This window comes from Astatotilapia calliptera, chromosome 7 (genome assembly GCF_964374335.1).
Source record: "Astatotilapia calliptera chromosome 7, fAstCal68.1, whole genome shotgun sequence".
NCBI classification, from domain to species: domain Eukaryota; kingdom Metazoa; phylum Chordata; class Actinopteri; order Cichliformes; family Cichlidae; genus Astatotilapia; species Astatotilapia calliptera.
Genome location: NC_137428.1, coordinates 2,186,957 through 2,201,330, shown reverse-complemented (window position 1 = coordinate 2,201,330; position 14,374 = coordinate 2,186,957). Strand labels below are relative to the sequence as shown.

Sequence of the window (14,374 nt, the reverse complement as noted above, 5' to 3'; positions counted from 1 at the left end):
GCAAAGCTGGTAGAGACATACTGTAAGTGTCACAGAAATGGCTTATGTATAAAGAAGTTTAATAGATGGTTCCAGCAGTTAAAATGTTCTTGATTGTACATTTCTGTGGTCAATATTGTAAAGGTGTGTTTATCTTGTATAGGAGACATGTTTATCTTGTCACAAAGAACAAGTTGTTACACCGCTATTATTGCGAGGTTTGGGCGTGATAATATAGGGTCGAGCCACGATCGCCCCATATATAAATATATATATAGTCGACCTTAATCTTGCAGAGAATCTGATGATTTTGTGGATAATTAAAGTCAGTCATATATCCACAAACACAACAAGCTGAAAGTCAGTGATGCTGCTCGGTTTGCAGTCCTGAATATCACGGCACAAGCAGGATCCACTGCACTGTTAATGTGAGCTGTGTTATATTGCTGCCTCTGTTCGGTGGTGTCGAGCCAAACGGACTTTAACGTGTGTTTGAACGAGCTGACGGTTCACTCGTTAAGCTGAAAGAAAGATGCTTTAATCACAGCAGTCACACATGTGTCCACTGCACCATCTGGAACTCTTCTTGTTTACACTCGTAATAACACAAACACTAAATCCTGCTTCTCTGTGCTGTTGTGTAGCAGTGTGTACACCTGAGACTGTCACCTGTCTGTCTGTCCTGCACTCTCTCTCTGTTTCTTTCTCTCTGATTGTGGAATAAAAGTATGAACATGTGTTTATAAGTTACACTTGTGTCTGAATCCTGCAGCTTATCACACATTTGATGTCCATGTGTGACGACTGCAAGTGTCCAGAGTGAGGACAGACTGAGGGACCCACTGCTGCACATCATCTGTGAGGCTTTGCAGCCCTGATGATCCACCAGGACAAACTCGGCAGTGTGTGAGGAAGAGGAGGAGGAAGAGCCAGCAGCAGCTGACAGATGGAGAGAATAGACAGACTGTTCCCTGTTTGTGAAGGACTGCTAGGAAAGTTTAACAGAACTGTCTGTGCTGAATCAGTCTTATTAGGTAATGTTCACATAATGTGATCATCCCAGTGTTTCCAGTGTGGGAGAAAGTACTCAGAGTACTCAGGGCCTTCAAGTTACACACCATGAAAGGCAGCAACAAGTTTAATGTTCAGAAACCTAAAGTCTGTATCAGCAGCAGAATGGAGCTAAAATAAATGTTGGTTTCAGTTCTATGAAGCTTTGAGGATTTTGGATCAGTAGCTGCTGTGTTTGTTGCATCATATTGCTGTAACTGTTTATATGCTTTATATATTCTGAGCTAAGTTGATCTATAGTGTTACATCATATTCTATAAGGATGTTATGTGTTTGTAGACTTTCTGCCCAGTTTGACCCATTTAGCAGACGTCAGCCTGTTTAAGGCTCTGATGTCTATTCTGTGTGACTTACAGCAGTTATGACATGGTCTGATTTTTCTCACCCAATAAAGGAATATTTCATATATCAGTCTACTCTTCATTCTATCAGACACAGTTATCACAGCTCGTACATTTGCTTTATACACATATGTAAGCATTGAGCCAAATGTAATAATGCCAACGTATTAAACGAACAATATTTGTCTCTTATATATAACACATCTGTATACACACTCACAGATACTCGTCTTTGAGTGAAGATTTAAGGTGATAGGACATATAAACAACTGTTCAAGCTCACTGCTGTAATATATCATAATAATCTGACTATAACTTTAATATTGGCCATATTATATTTACATTACCACAGTGAGATGACTTTAGTCTCATGACCAACATCAGCTAATTGTTATTTACTAGCTAATCTTAAATGACTGTTCAGCACAGGAATGAAGCCCAACAATCATGTTTTACGGTCCTTTGGTCTCAAATGAACAAAACATGTTCTCCTTCGTTTCTGTCACACAAAGCTGTATGACACGTTTCTCGCGGTTAGTATCATGGTTGCTAGGCAACCTGAGCAGCGCGACGAAGGCAAGACCGTCCTATTTCACAAGCCTCTCACTTCCGCACTTCTCATACTTATAGTACGCACCGTGCGTAGTGCGCGTACTTCAAGCGTGCAGACCCTGAATTGGGACACGGCCTAGTGGTGCCGAGCTGGCGCACCGAGTAGTTCCTGTTACCTGCTGTGTGTCTGTTTTTACAGGTAAGCTGGGTTCCAAATAATACATATGTGATAGACAACAGCAGCAATCGAAAAGCTAGAGAGCCAGTTCACGAGTTTAAGGGTTGATAGCGACGAACCACCACCAGCTGTTGCTAAAAGCACCTTTGTTAGCTAGCAAAGTATTTACAAATAATTCTCCCGTTCATTGATCTGAGCATGCGCAGAATGATCCACAGCGCTCCTTTGATCTTCTCGAACGATCATCGTGACGTCACGGCGACATCACAATGATCCTTTGAGAAGATCAAAGGATCATTGTTTTGTCACAGCGACATCGCATTCTCTGCCACGCCCACCGAGTCTATAAATAGGAGCTCGTTCAACAGTTTACAGCAGAAAGAGACAGTTGTTTGAGACACAGCTACCCTTTGACACCCTTCAGCCTTAAACCTTTACAAAAATGTCACAGGCAAGAGCAGATCCGTTAGACCAACTGGAGCGTACGAGAGACGAACTCCGTCATCAAAACGCACAGCTCAGGAAAGAAAACGCACGACTCACCAAAGAACTCGCACGAGTCAATGAAATGTGCATAGACTTCAGTCACGATGTCACACGACACACTCAAGAAAACACACGACTCGGTCGAGAAAACACACAACTCGGTCAAGAAAACGCACAACTCGAGCTAGAAAACGCACAACTCAATCTAGAAAACGCACAACTCAGTGAAAACTACATAGAACTCAGTAAAGAACACATAGAACTCAGTAACAATGTCACACGACACATTCAAAAAAACACACGACTCTGTCGAGAAAACACACAACTCAGGCAAGAGATGGCAGAACTCAGACAAACTGTGGAAAATCTTCAGCGCCCAGCGGTACGGGAACAAGAGTGAGGTGTCCATACCACCTCAGGCGGAATTCGAGCATCTTTTGAACTCGAGCCACAGTCCACCGACCTGTCATAAATATGCTGTGCTCTCCTTTATGTTTTATTTAATTTTGCCCCTCACCCCCCAACCAGTCATGGCAGAAGACCGCCCCTCCCTGAGCCTGGTTCTGCCAGAGGTTTCTTCCTGTTAAAAGGGAGTTTTTCCTCTCCACCGTTGCCAGAGTGCTTGCTCATAGGGGATCATTTGATTGTTGGGGCTGAATTTTTGGATTTCATTTAATTGGCTTAAACTGAAAAATCTAAAAATTCATGTGAGGGCTTCACATAGTGGAGAGCACTACATTTGCTAACTGCTCTTTGTTTATTTGTAGATTTTGTAGTTCTTCCTACTACAAAAACTACAAATGAACAAAGAGCAGTTAGCAGCAAATGAAAATAAATAAAACACTTAAAAAAAATCTGCTACTGCTCTGTGTGTTTACTTCAGTGAACACTTGTATGTTTTTGTGTTAGAAGATTATAGATTGTCCAAAATGTCCTACAGCCTGCCAGAGTACGAAATGAGGATAAAACAGGAAGTTTGACAGCAGTGAGTTCCTGCAGCGACCTCTCGTTTCTCTCCTCAGTGCTGCATGTTCGTGAACGTGAGCCTGGACGCGAAGGACGCGGTGAAAACTCTGAGCGCTGCAGTTCGGCTCCACCATACGGCAGGTGTCGCTCAGCAAAGCGATGCAGAAAAACAACAGAAACACCAAATAGGACAGATGTTTCAGGCACGAGACGTCCCTGGGCTTTCTGAGGGGACAACAACAACAATAATAACAACAATGTGCAGTAAAACATACACTCATTCTTTTCATTTATTAAGTTCCTGTGTTGTGTTGTTTGTGTTGTGCGTAGTGCCGACGCGGGACAGTTTGCAATTGTGTAGTGCTGTTGTTCTAAGTGTGACTGTGCAATGACAATAAAGAGTCTCTCGTCTCATCTTGACGATGAGCTCGTCCACCACAGCACTGAATCCAGCTCAGTTACAAGTTACAAAAGAAAATCATTTTTACTCGAGTACTAAAATTCATATTCAAGAAAACGCATGTTTCAGCTTCATTGCACGAGGCAGAGCAATTACGTTTCAGCGGACATCATGGCGTCCGCGTGTCCAGCTGTGGAGAGGACTCTTCTTTTGCCTTTCTTATCTTTACTAAGTAGAGACGTACAGGAAATAGTTGAGAGGGAAAGGGCCGGACTCAAACCCGTGCCGCTGCGTTCCAGCCATGTGGCATGTGGTCACCATGAGCTGAGCTCAGCCGACGTCAGAGACGCCTTTGAGTCAAACGTATGACACGTGTCCGTCTGTGGTCCTAGCTGCTGCCTCCTCGCTCCTTCAGCAGCTGCTTGAGGACACTGGACTGTTTCAGCGCTCTCAGGTTAGAGATGTCCTCCGCGATGACCGGGATCTCCTCGCCGCGATGCTCCTCGTCACCGTCGCCTTCCTCGCTGTCAGAGAGCGTGCACAGGAGAGCGTCGTTCTCGTACGTGGGGAAGTAATACCTGCGGAGCGAGACGACGTTTAGTGCTCAGGCTCAAATTAGTCCCAAAAAGGACGCCATTTTCCTCAGCTGATAAAAATACTCCAAATGAAGTGTAAACATCTGTGGCGTTGACCACGTTCATCAGCAGCTGTACGCCAGCTTTAAAGCCCGCGCTCTCATTGGTTAATTCTGCAGGCGCTTCGTTAAACCTACTGCGGCTGGTCCCAGGCGGACATCTCTGGCAGTTTCATCACGTGACCTTCAGCCGCGATGTGACGCAGGGCGTCCGCCCGGCAGTCGAACATCCGCGTGCAGCCGTAGCAGCGGCTCTGATGGATCTGCCGCCGGATGAAGTTCACCAGTTTGACCTGCTGGTAGAACTTGAGGTCTGAGGGAGGACAGAACATTAGAAACACTCAGAAGGAAGAAATAGAAGCAAACTGCGCTCGAATTACCACGGCGATTTCACCCACTGAGCTCGGTCTTAAGGAGGTGGAGGTCGAAGCCGTGAGCCTCCTGCAAACACAAAACAGAAAGATGTCAGGGTCACGCACGCGACGCCCGTTACAGACTTCATAAATGACAAAACCAGAAAGCAGAGAGAAACTTTTCTGCCTCTCAGGTAAACTCGTCACTCGTGAGCACAAACTTAGAGTCACGTTTGGGAAACTGGTTCTGACTTTAAACCAGAACGTTTAATCAACGACAAAATCGGACTGCAGTCGACGTCCAATCCTAGATTTATTTATTGTTCACGAGTGTTAAGTCTAATTGTTGAATGTTGTCATCGTGTTTCTTAAATTTGTACGGTCTGAGTTCAACCTATAGGATCAAGACGTTCCTTTGTCTCTGACCTCTCCAGCCACTCTGTGCTGGGGGAGCTTTTATTGCAGCTGCATCCTGACAGATCTGTTGTGAGCTTCCTGCTTTTATGACACACACACACACACACACACACACACACACAGAGCCTTGTCTTAGAACCATTGGGGGGTTTTACAGTGGGAGGTGCTTGTGTTGTATTGTGTATTGTAACTGCCATGTCAATAAATAGCTACGGGGGAAGCTGCTCTTTGAAGGACTTCGGGCCTGAGACAGGACAGGGGCGTGGGCTCCAAGAGCTGGTTCTTGACCAAAGACTTCCCTCGTTAGCGAGTGAAAAACCGGTTGAAGATGTTCTGTTATGTCTTGTTTCCTTCATGATGAATAAGTCTCTAAACTAGCGGGGCATGTGGAAACAGACCCAACAACGAGGAAACATTTTTATTTGCTCGTTAAAGTTTTGACAATCATGTATTTATTTGGAAACTTTTCAAAATAAAAGGCGCTTCATTTTAAAAGCTCTTCAGCTTCGGTCCGTCTGTGTGTGAGGGCACTTTCTGAGTAAAATCCATGTTTTGTGCGAACGATGGATTCATATGTTTGCAGAGACCTCAGGAAGCAGATCGTTTCCTGTTAGTGTGCACTGTCTCCGTTCTCCCAGAAGCCTTTGCAGAATCGTTTCAGGGATGAAAAGCAGAAAACGATATTTTCCTTCTCTGAAACTTCTACGTTCCCGTACCTTCATATGCGCGTAGATCTGCTCCAACGTCTCCGATTGGTGATCACAGAACAGACACACTGCAGAGACCGGATGAGCCTGCCAGTCCGACCAATCACTGCGGACGATACAGAGATGACACGAGCAGACATTTACACAGGATCAGAGGAGGACTAGGAAGTGGACTTGATTGAAACTTTTGCATCCAGGCTGACACAGTAAATAAGAATATTATCAGGAGGGACAATCCAAGGTTCAGTATCTGGGATCGAGCCGGGGATCAAACCTCCAACCTTTCGCTGCACCTCCTGATCCACAGCTACCCTGAGCTCACAGCACCTGGTTAGCGCTGGAGATCAAGCGTGCTCGGACTGGTGATGTCGTGTTGGTTTAAAATAAACGTTACACCCACTAACTGCACCATCTGGTGGTAAAAGCTGGTATTACATGCAAGTGCAGCCCGGCCCGGTTTTTGCCTTTAACACGACACAGAGCAGTGTGTATGACATGCATCAGGACACTTTAGTTAATGCCGTCCTCACAGAGCTACATGAGGATACTTACTCATCCTCATCATCCGCCAGCTCACGGTCATCTTCGCTTTGCACCTCCTCCCACGTTTTTCCCAGTTCCTGACAGGACAGGAGGGACGCTTTAAAATCGGAACAATACATTCAGGTCGTACGTTTGCTTCTACAGAACTGCTTCGTTTATCCTGACGTGGAAGCGTGTGGCGAGTGTGTCGCTGGGTTTTACCAGGTAGTTGATGACGTAGAAGCGGTCGTACTCGTGGTTTTTGGCGTTGATGCGGCGGTGAGCTTTTTTCCTCATGTGATCCTTCAGCGTGGTTTTATCTCGAAACGTTTTCTCGCAGTACAGACACTGCAGACTGAAGCGAGGGGAGCAAAATGAAAAGGCGCGCGAAACAAAACTTAACGCTGTGAATAAAAAGCAACGATTAGCGTACCTGTCCAGTTTGTCCTGCAGCGTGTCGAGGAACTCGCTGCAGTAGACGATGTTGTCCGGCAGTCCGATGCTGAAGGAATGCTCTCTGGCCATGTGGTTCAGCAGAGACGACCTGGAAACAGCACGTGGAGCCATTTTTAATAAACAAAAGAAAACATCAGCTGACATCATCACTGTTAGCACTGCGCTGCAGTCCTTTGGTCTTCGTCCAGAAGTTCCCATTTGGACAAGACTTCAAGATCCACGCAGCGTGCCATAGTGGCAGACAGAGGGAAGCAGCCTCTCTCGCCATGGGCCGCTGCATGTCCAAATGTGAGGAGACCCGGAGCGGACGCGGGTTATGTCTCTCGGCGTCCTCCCGCAAGGAGCTGGAGGTGGTGGCTGTGCAGAGGGAGGCCGAGCATCTGCGAACCAACACAGTGACTGAAAATGGATGGATGGAAGCTTAACTGGAGGTAAGACACAGATCCACACAAGAACTGTGGTAAACACCAGTGAGTCACACCTTCATGCCATTCATGAACCAGCGCACACCTGCACAGGTCTCAGACCTGACCCTTAGCAGGAGAGGAAGAAGGGTGAGGAGCTGCACTGGTCTCAGATCAGCTTCTTGGTTCAGGCTCAGACATGTCACTGAATGATGTTTATGGAATTATGCGTAAAAAGCAGCTTTTTGGGGGTTGGATCATAAGAGATGACTACAGGAAGCAAAGAAGCTTTTAGTCACACGATTTCAGGAAGCTCTACCTTCTGTCTGCTTTCATCTAACACACATGAGGTTTCCAGGACTGATGGGAATCCCGCGGCGCTTTACCTGTTTCCCGTGAACTCTTCGCTGCAGAACATGCAGAGACGATGGAAGCTGCTGTCGTCTCGCTCCTTCTGCTGCTGCTCCAGGACCTCCTCCTGTGGGAGCACAGAAGAAGAGCTCAGAGGAATTCTTCAGAAAACTACCTCAGAGTGCTCAGATATTTAAAGTGCAGAGGTTACAACGACACAAAGCGTGTCAAATCACTCAAATCTGCAATTTTTCTGATTTTTCCTGATTTTCAGACTTTGCCTCAAAATAAAGTTTAAAAGAAACGAAACTTCCAGCAGCACAAGATTCACTCAGGATGCTCCGAGTGTCACGTCTCCTCACCAGTCGTTTCTGCTGCAGCTTCTCTCGGAGGACTCTGTCTTCTGGAAGGACGTCACACAGCAGGAAGTAGTCCTCCTGCTTCTCTGTCAGGTCAGCGAGGAAGAAGAGTTTTTAATGAGTCATTAATCAGAGCTGGAGGAAGTGTTCGTGGTTCACTTTGAAAGGTCAGGTCCTCTGTGGGTTTGAGTGAACTCACCGACTGGGCCCGTGGAGTTGGTTTTGATGACGCTGCAGAAATCTGTGAGCGGCTGCTCGAGGAATCTGCCCTTCCAGTACAGCAAGTACCTGATGGAGGAAACTCGTCAGTAAAAACCGACTCACAGCCAGGTTTACCGGCGCACAGAAACACTTCGTCACGGTTCATAAAAGCAGCACACTAACAGGCGTGGACATGCTGGACTTGTTGTATATATTTATACTTGTAAGGTAAGGGTTTCCCCCCATCACCCCAAATAATTACAGGAAGTCTTTGGTGAAATGATCGAGTTCCAAATGCTAAAAACATCCAAACGTGTTCCCGAGAGTTAAACGAGTGAGCCGGAGCATGTGTGGCTCGTACTTTGGGACGTCTGCGATGAGTTTGACGTCGGCGATGACAAGCTTGTGCTCCATCAGCAGGTGTCTGAGGAGGACGTCTTTCCGCGGCGGTGGGACGGACTCAGAGCAGAACAGGCAGACCAGCGGCTCGGAGCCGGGACATTGAACACCGGGAGGGCTGGAGGTGTCAGCCGGCTGATCGGGGAAACACAGCGGCTCCAGAATGCTGTCCTTACCTGAGAAAGCAGAAGAGAGACTACACCTTATATACCACACACACTCTACTCCAGACCAGGTGAGTCAAAACCAAGCGGAAGCGAGAATGTACAGCCTGGCATGAAGAAGCATTTCCCTCTGATCTACAAAAATCTGTCTGTATACAATTATTTTCATCACCCGTGGGGACAAAACTATGATCTAAAAGTAAAAAAATAAATAAATTAATGAATTAAATAACTCATTAATCGAACTCAGACTTTACACGCTGTTAAATCCTGAATAAACTTCACAGCTGTCAGACTGAGTACTGACTGAATATAGAGATTGCTGTATAATCACAGTTAGCAGCCCAGCTATTTCCTAGCCTGCTAGCTTAGCCGGGCGGGTTCCCGCCTGCTTTTCTGATTTTTTTTAGCCTTTTTTCTGCTGATTGTGGATTCCCACAGACTCGGAGAGTCACCGACACCCAAACCTTTGCACGCAGACCACCAGATATCAGCATTAAAGCCGCGGACACGTTTAAAAGGTCACACTTACCGTCTTTACTCGGCTCGCTGGCGGCCATGTCTGGTGTCACGTGGTGCAAATAACACAAATCGAACCAATCGGAGGCCGTAAAATGCCAACGAAGCGCCTTCGCGGACCCCCGGTAAAACACGAATTAGAAAAGGTGCATTCAAGTGGTTCAAGGAAATATAAAAACTCAAGTTTCGATAGCTGAAGGTTAATTAATGTGAATGAAGTTGACTAACATGTAACGTTGGACGTTGTTGCATATATATAGCAAAGAATATAAATCACATGAACACTCAGATCCTCAAGATATACCTGAGCGTGTTCTCTGAACATGAAAGTTTAGTGTTCATAAATCCCCATTTATTAACATTACATTAGCATATGTGTCCTCCCCTCTATTACAAATTTTTAAATGAAACGTTATTTGTGAATGTGTACCATGTGTACAGGTGTAAGGCTCCCTAAAATAAAAGTCTGAAAATAACATTTGAGTTTCTGTACAGGGGGGCACAAGAAGGCTGGATATGGTGCAAATTCTTAAATAAATGACCCAAGTTTTATACGTGAAGTCAGTTTTAAGGTGGAGTGGCTGCTGATGACACACAGCTTGGATTCGGGAATTCACTGGAAGCACGTTGTGGTCAAAGACCACTGGGGGGCACAAACAGCTCAGTGTTCATCCTGCAGTCTGACTCACTCTGTTATTCTCAACAACAACAAAAAAACTATAGATAAAAGCAATGACAGCAATACTGCAGAAATAATAAACCTTTCTCCCTTTAAGCACAGAATGAAAATATGAAAACACACTGTCAGCTGTTTTTTTTAAATATTGCAAATACATACATGATGTGATGTCATGCCATGGTGATAATCTCATATATGACACGTTATTATGACTCTGTAATCACCGAAAAGTGCTCACAGTCAGTCTTTGTGACTGCAGTTTGTTAGTCCAGCATAAAGAACAAAGTATTTCACAAACACTTTTAACCAGTATATAAAAAAATATTTTGAGTTTTAAAAGTTCATGTTCACTGGCGCACACACTACCAGACACTCCTTCTCCATGCTTCATGGTGGGAACCATGCATGTAGAGACCATCGTTCACCTTTGTGGAACCAAAGATCTCAAATTTGGACTCATCACACCAAAGCACAGATGGTCTAATGTCCATTCCCTGTGTTTCTTGGCCCAAACTAATCTCCTCTGCTTGCTATTTGACCATAAAGGCCTGATTCACACAGTCTCCTCTGAACAGCTGATGTAGAGTGTGTCTGTTACTGGAGCTCTATGTGGCATTTATCTGCGCTCTGATCTGAGTAGCTGTTAACTTGTGATTTCTGAGGCTGGTGGATGAATGTATCCTCAGCAGCAGAGGGGACTCTGGCTCTTGCTTTCCTGGGGCGGTCCTCGTGTGAGCCAGTTTCTTTGTAGCGCTTTATGGTTTTTGTGAAGTTTTTGCAATTTCCTGGATTGACTGACCTTCAGTTCTTAAAGAAATGACAGACTGTTGTTTCCTTCGCTGATTGGTTCTTGCCATAATATGAATTCTAACAGTTGTCAAATAGAGCTGTCAGCTGTGTACTAGGCCTGCACAATAAATAAAAAATTTATTGTCATCGCAATATCAGCCTGTGCGATGGGCCCATTGCAAAAGACGGCGCAAACCGCGATAATTGGGTACCTTAAAATGTTTACGCACATGCTTTAAAGAATTTGCCAATCAAAGAAACCCCTTTACACATTTGACCAGTCGAACAGAGCCCTTCACGGCATTAACCAATCAAATGGATTAGAGGCCCGCCTCCTATGTAGGTGGGGAGCGAACAACGCTGCAGCGACGAGTCGGAGTTGTAATGGCTGAGAGCGAGACGCATGACGAGAACGCTACTGACTATGAACTCGTGGCTAAAAAATAGTACCTCGCTTATTTGGAGGTACTTTGGATTTGGTAAAGACGACGTTCTCCAAACACAGGTGCTCTGCAAAACTTGCCGGACACTCGTGGCAACCACCAGAGGAAACACGACTCCACCATCATCTTCAACACGACCACAGAGAACTGTTTGAAGAGTTCCAGAAAGACAGGGCTAGCTAATGTTGCTAATGTTAAGACAAAGAGCCCCGCAGTCCAACGGCCGTCTCTGCATCCGAGTTTTTCAAGTGGAACTCCTTATGAGAAAACGTGGAAGCGCTACAAAGAAATAACAGAGGCCATTACACATTTTTTGACAAAGACATGATGCCTATAAATACAGTTAGCAGGGAGGGCTTCACCAGTCTGATACATAAAGTGGACCGGAGATACCGCATCCCCTCAGGAAACTACTTTTCCCATGTCGCCATTCCACAAATGTACGAAACATGCCGCAAGACTAGGGTGGGTTTTAATAATCGATTCATCGATTAATATCGATTCTGGCTTGGATAACGTGATATCGATTCATTAAAATCCTGAATTGATTTTTTTAATATAAATGTATTTTGCCTGAAATTCCAGAATCTCAGGTGAAACTTCACAAAATTTTGACAACCACCAAACATTTAAAACAGTGAATGAGAGCAGGAACACAGATTCTGCACAGAGACGTAAACACAAAACGCCGACGGATCAGGATCAGTGAGATGTGACTTTCTCACCCGACGGCACGGACACGCTCGGGGCTGAAAGCCGACAGCTCGCTGATTCTGATGTTTCGGCGGGTCCGAGCTTTGTGTTCACGCCGTTTTTGCACAGATTCTAAAGCTGTTAGTTTGATCTCTCTCCAAACAATATTGACCGAACCAGCAGCAAAAGAAGATCCAAACGCTTCACATAAACATCGTCATGGATTCACTCTGACTGTTGCTGTTTTGCTTCCACCAGGATAAAATCACACTTCATGCACAGCTCTCTCTCTCTCTCTGTACTTCAAGAACAGTTTCCCGTCTGTCCCCGAAATCTGTTTTCTGCATTATTAGCTTGGTTGTTACGCACAAGTCTACTGTTGTTTACAGCCTGTCGGCCGATGTTTTTTTTTACTTACTTCCAAAGAGAAAACCTAATTTCTGCCGTTCAATAGGCTTCTGAACAAATGTAAACTTTTTAAAATTATGCAAAACGCTGTCTCTAATAAAACCGCTGTAACTTCAGAGACAATGTTCATAAGCTGGTTAATGGTTTTCTTTCGTTTTTGATGTACTGCAGAATATTTTTATAAAATCCAGGCCAGGAAAACCACCTTCATGTGTTTCTGTGTTTTATCTTCAGCTACTTTGACACAAAGGCCTCTGCTGTGACGCTCACACCTGTGATAAAGTCTTGCGTGTGTCAGCTTCCTTTTTATAGATACAAAAATATGTAAATGTACTGATCTGAATTATAATCTGACTGAGGCAAAATTTCCCAGATTTAAATCGAATCGAATCAAATTGAATCGAATCGTGTATCGAATCGATTCAGGACCTTGTGAATCGGATTCGAATCGATTCTAGAAATCATGGACGATACCCAGCCCTACACAAGACCGTCACATTTGAACTGAGCCAAGCTGAAAACTATGCTACAGACCTATGATCAAGTCGTACAACGGAGCCATATATGAGTTTCACAGTGCTCTTCCTCACCGAAGACTTTGAACTGAAAACACGGTGTCTAGAGACTGTGTGTTTTCCAAACTCTCACACTAGTGAAAATATAACCCGTGTATTACGTGAGGTGCTGGCCAGCTGGGATCTTAAAGAAGACCCAAAAATTTTTATGGGGGCAATGTTTCAATGTTAAAGTGCACTTTGTTGTTACACTGCTAATACGGCAGCTTTCTTTAAATAAAACTGTTGCAGTAAAACGGAAATTATGTGGTCGGGGTTTTTTGTTTGTTTTGCTATTTATTTTATCGTAAGTCATATCGTTATCGCAATATTGATCGCAGTTATCGCACATCGCAGGGTTTCCTAATATCGTGCAGCCCTACTGCGTGCCACCCTGACTTCTAGTCCCAACCAGATTCAGAAGGCAAGAAATTCCAGGATTCCAGCTTTGGAGTTAACACACCTGTGAAGTGAAACCATGTCAGGTGACTACAGCATGAAGCTCGCTGAGAGAAGGCCGAGGGTTTAATTCCATGTGTTCATCCATAGTTTTGATGCCTCCAGTGAAAATCTGTAAATAGTCATTAAAATAAAGAAGAACCAAATATAAATATTATATATTTGTGATTGTTATTTACGTTTTTGCATATTTCAGTACTTATTTTTGAGAATTTCTTGTTCTATTAATTGTAGTTATTTGTAATGTTTTACTCGTTGTTTGGTAGCATGCTGCAATACTGAGACCTGAGAATGTCACGGTCTGTGTGGCAGACTGTGGGGGAGAAAGGACCTAAATGCTGGACTCTGTGCAGTAAACAGTGCGTTGATTTACAGTGAAGTAAATGTAACACACAACAAATCTCCAGTGCGCTCCCACGACTCCCGTGTCGCGCCTTCTCCCAAGTGTCTGTATTCTGCTCCCGAGTCTCCGCACTCTCCGTGCAAAAACAAAATCCTCTAGCAAACAGAGCCCCTAATCCCAACGGTTTCAAAGTCCGACCGCACGTCCAGCAGCGCTGTCAAAACAGTCCCCAAAAAACTGAAAAAATCAACCACAGTTCTGCCACAGTTTTGGCAGCCGGCCCGATGGACGGTGACGGCAGGAAAACAGCTCGAGCGGCCTGCCACAGGTCTGGCAGCTGTGGCATAGCAGTTCTGGTGGCCGGCCAGTGATCTGATGACAGCCTTGTAGTAGGTCCAGCCACGTAAGAGCTCCGATGGCCCATGGCGAAGCACTGCAGGTGGTTTGTGACACGCAGGCCGTGCTGGTGTGGCAGCTGCAGGCAGTGGAAATGATGGTGGTGTAGCAGCCACTGGGGGTAGATTGGACGGTGATGCAGCAGCAACAG

At 45.1% G+C, this 14,374-nt stretch overlaps 1 protein-coding gene and 3 long non-coding RNA genes across 6 annotated transcripts in view; 3 read left to right on the top strand and 1 right to left on the bottom strand.

Annotated features, from left to right (window-relative positions):
* The window catches only part of LOC145429643 (uncharacterized), a 29,235-nt gene extending 27,779 nt beyond the window's left edge, over positions 1 to 1,456 (top strand). For both annotated transcript variants that reach the window (XR_013909907.1, XR_013909908.1), the window contains exon 3: positions 752 to 1,456. This is a non-coding gene — a long non-coding RNA (uncharacterized LOC145429643). The remainder of the gene's footprint in view (positions 1 to 751) is intronic.
* A 461-nt stretch (positions 1,457 to 1,917) lies between these two features.
* On the top strand, positions 1,918 to 5,875 carry LOC145429647 (uncharacterized). The gene is made up of 2 exons (XR_013909912.1): positions 1,918 to 2,142; positions 3,630 to 5,875. It is a non-coding gene; the product is annotated as an uncharacterized LOC145429647 (long non-coding RNA).
* Positions 3,846 to 9,604, bottom strand: LOC113025060 (zinc finger protein 277-like). Of its 2 annotated transcripts, XM_026172442.2 has the most exons (12): positions 9,473 to 9,604; positions 8,739 to 8,952; positions 8,376 to 8,464; positions 8,180 to 8,262; positions 7,853 to 7,944; positions 7,040 to 7,150; positions 6,829 to 6,961; positions 6,637 to 6,704; positions 6,094 to 6,190; positions 5,006 to 5,048; positions 4,746 to 4,920; positions 3,846 to 4,551 (listed from the first exon to the last, which is right to left on the bottom strand). In XM_026172442.2, exons 1-12 carry the CDS (start codon positions 9,498 to 9,500, stop codon positions 4,362 to 4,364), a joined length of 1,323 nt encoding a protein of 440 aa, XP_026028227.2. In that variant the 5' UTR covers positions 9,501 to 9,604; the 3' UTR covers positions 3,846 to 4,361. The 2 variants fall into 2 exon arrangements, with proteins under 2 accessions (XP_026028227.2, XP_080159480.1); XM_080303354.1 differs by lacking the exons at positions 6,637 to 6,704; positions 6,829 to 6,961.
* Positions 8,840 to 13,641, top strand: LOC145429648 (uncharacterized). Its single transcript, XR_013909913.1, has 2 exons — positions 8,840 to 9,011; positions 13,383 to 13,641. It is a non-coding gene; the product is annotated as an uncharacterized LOC145429648 (long non-coding RNA).
* Positions 13,642 to 14,374: the final 733 nt, after the last annotated feature.

Coding starts and splice junctions, on each gene's coding strand:
- LOC113025060 (XM_026172442.2), bottom strand. CDS start 9,500: ATGGCCGCCAGCGAGCCGAGTAAAGACG. Junction 7,945..8,179: donor AGCTGCAGCAGAAACGACTG/GTGAGGAGACGT, acceptor GTGCTCCCACAG/GAGGAGGTCCTGGAGCAGCA. Junction 6,191..6,636: donor CTGGCGGATGATGAGGATGA/GTAAGTATCCTC, acceptor TATCGTCCGCAG/TGATTGGTCGGACTGGCAGG.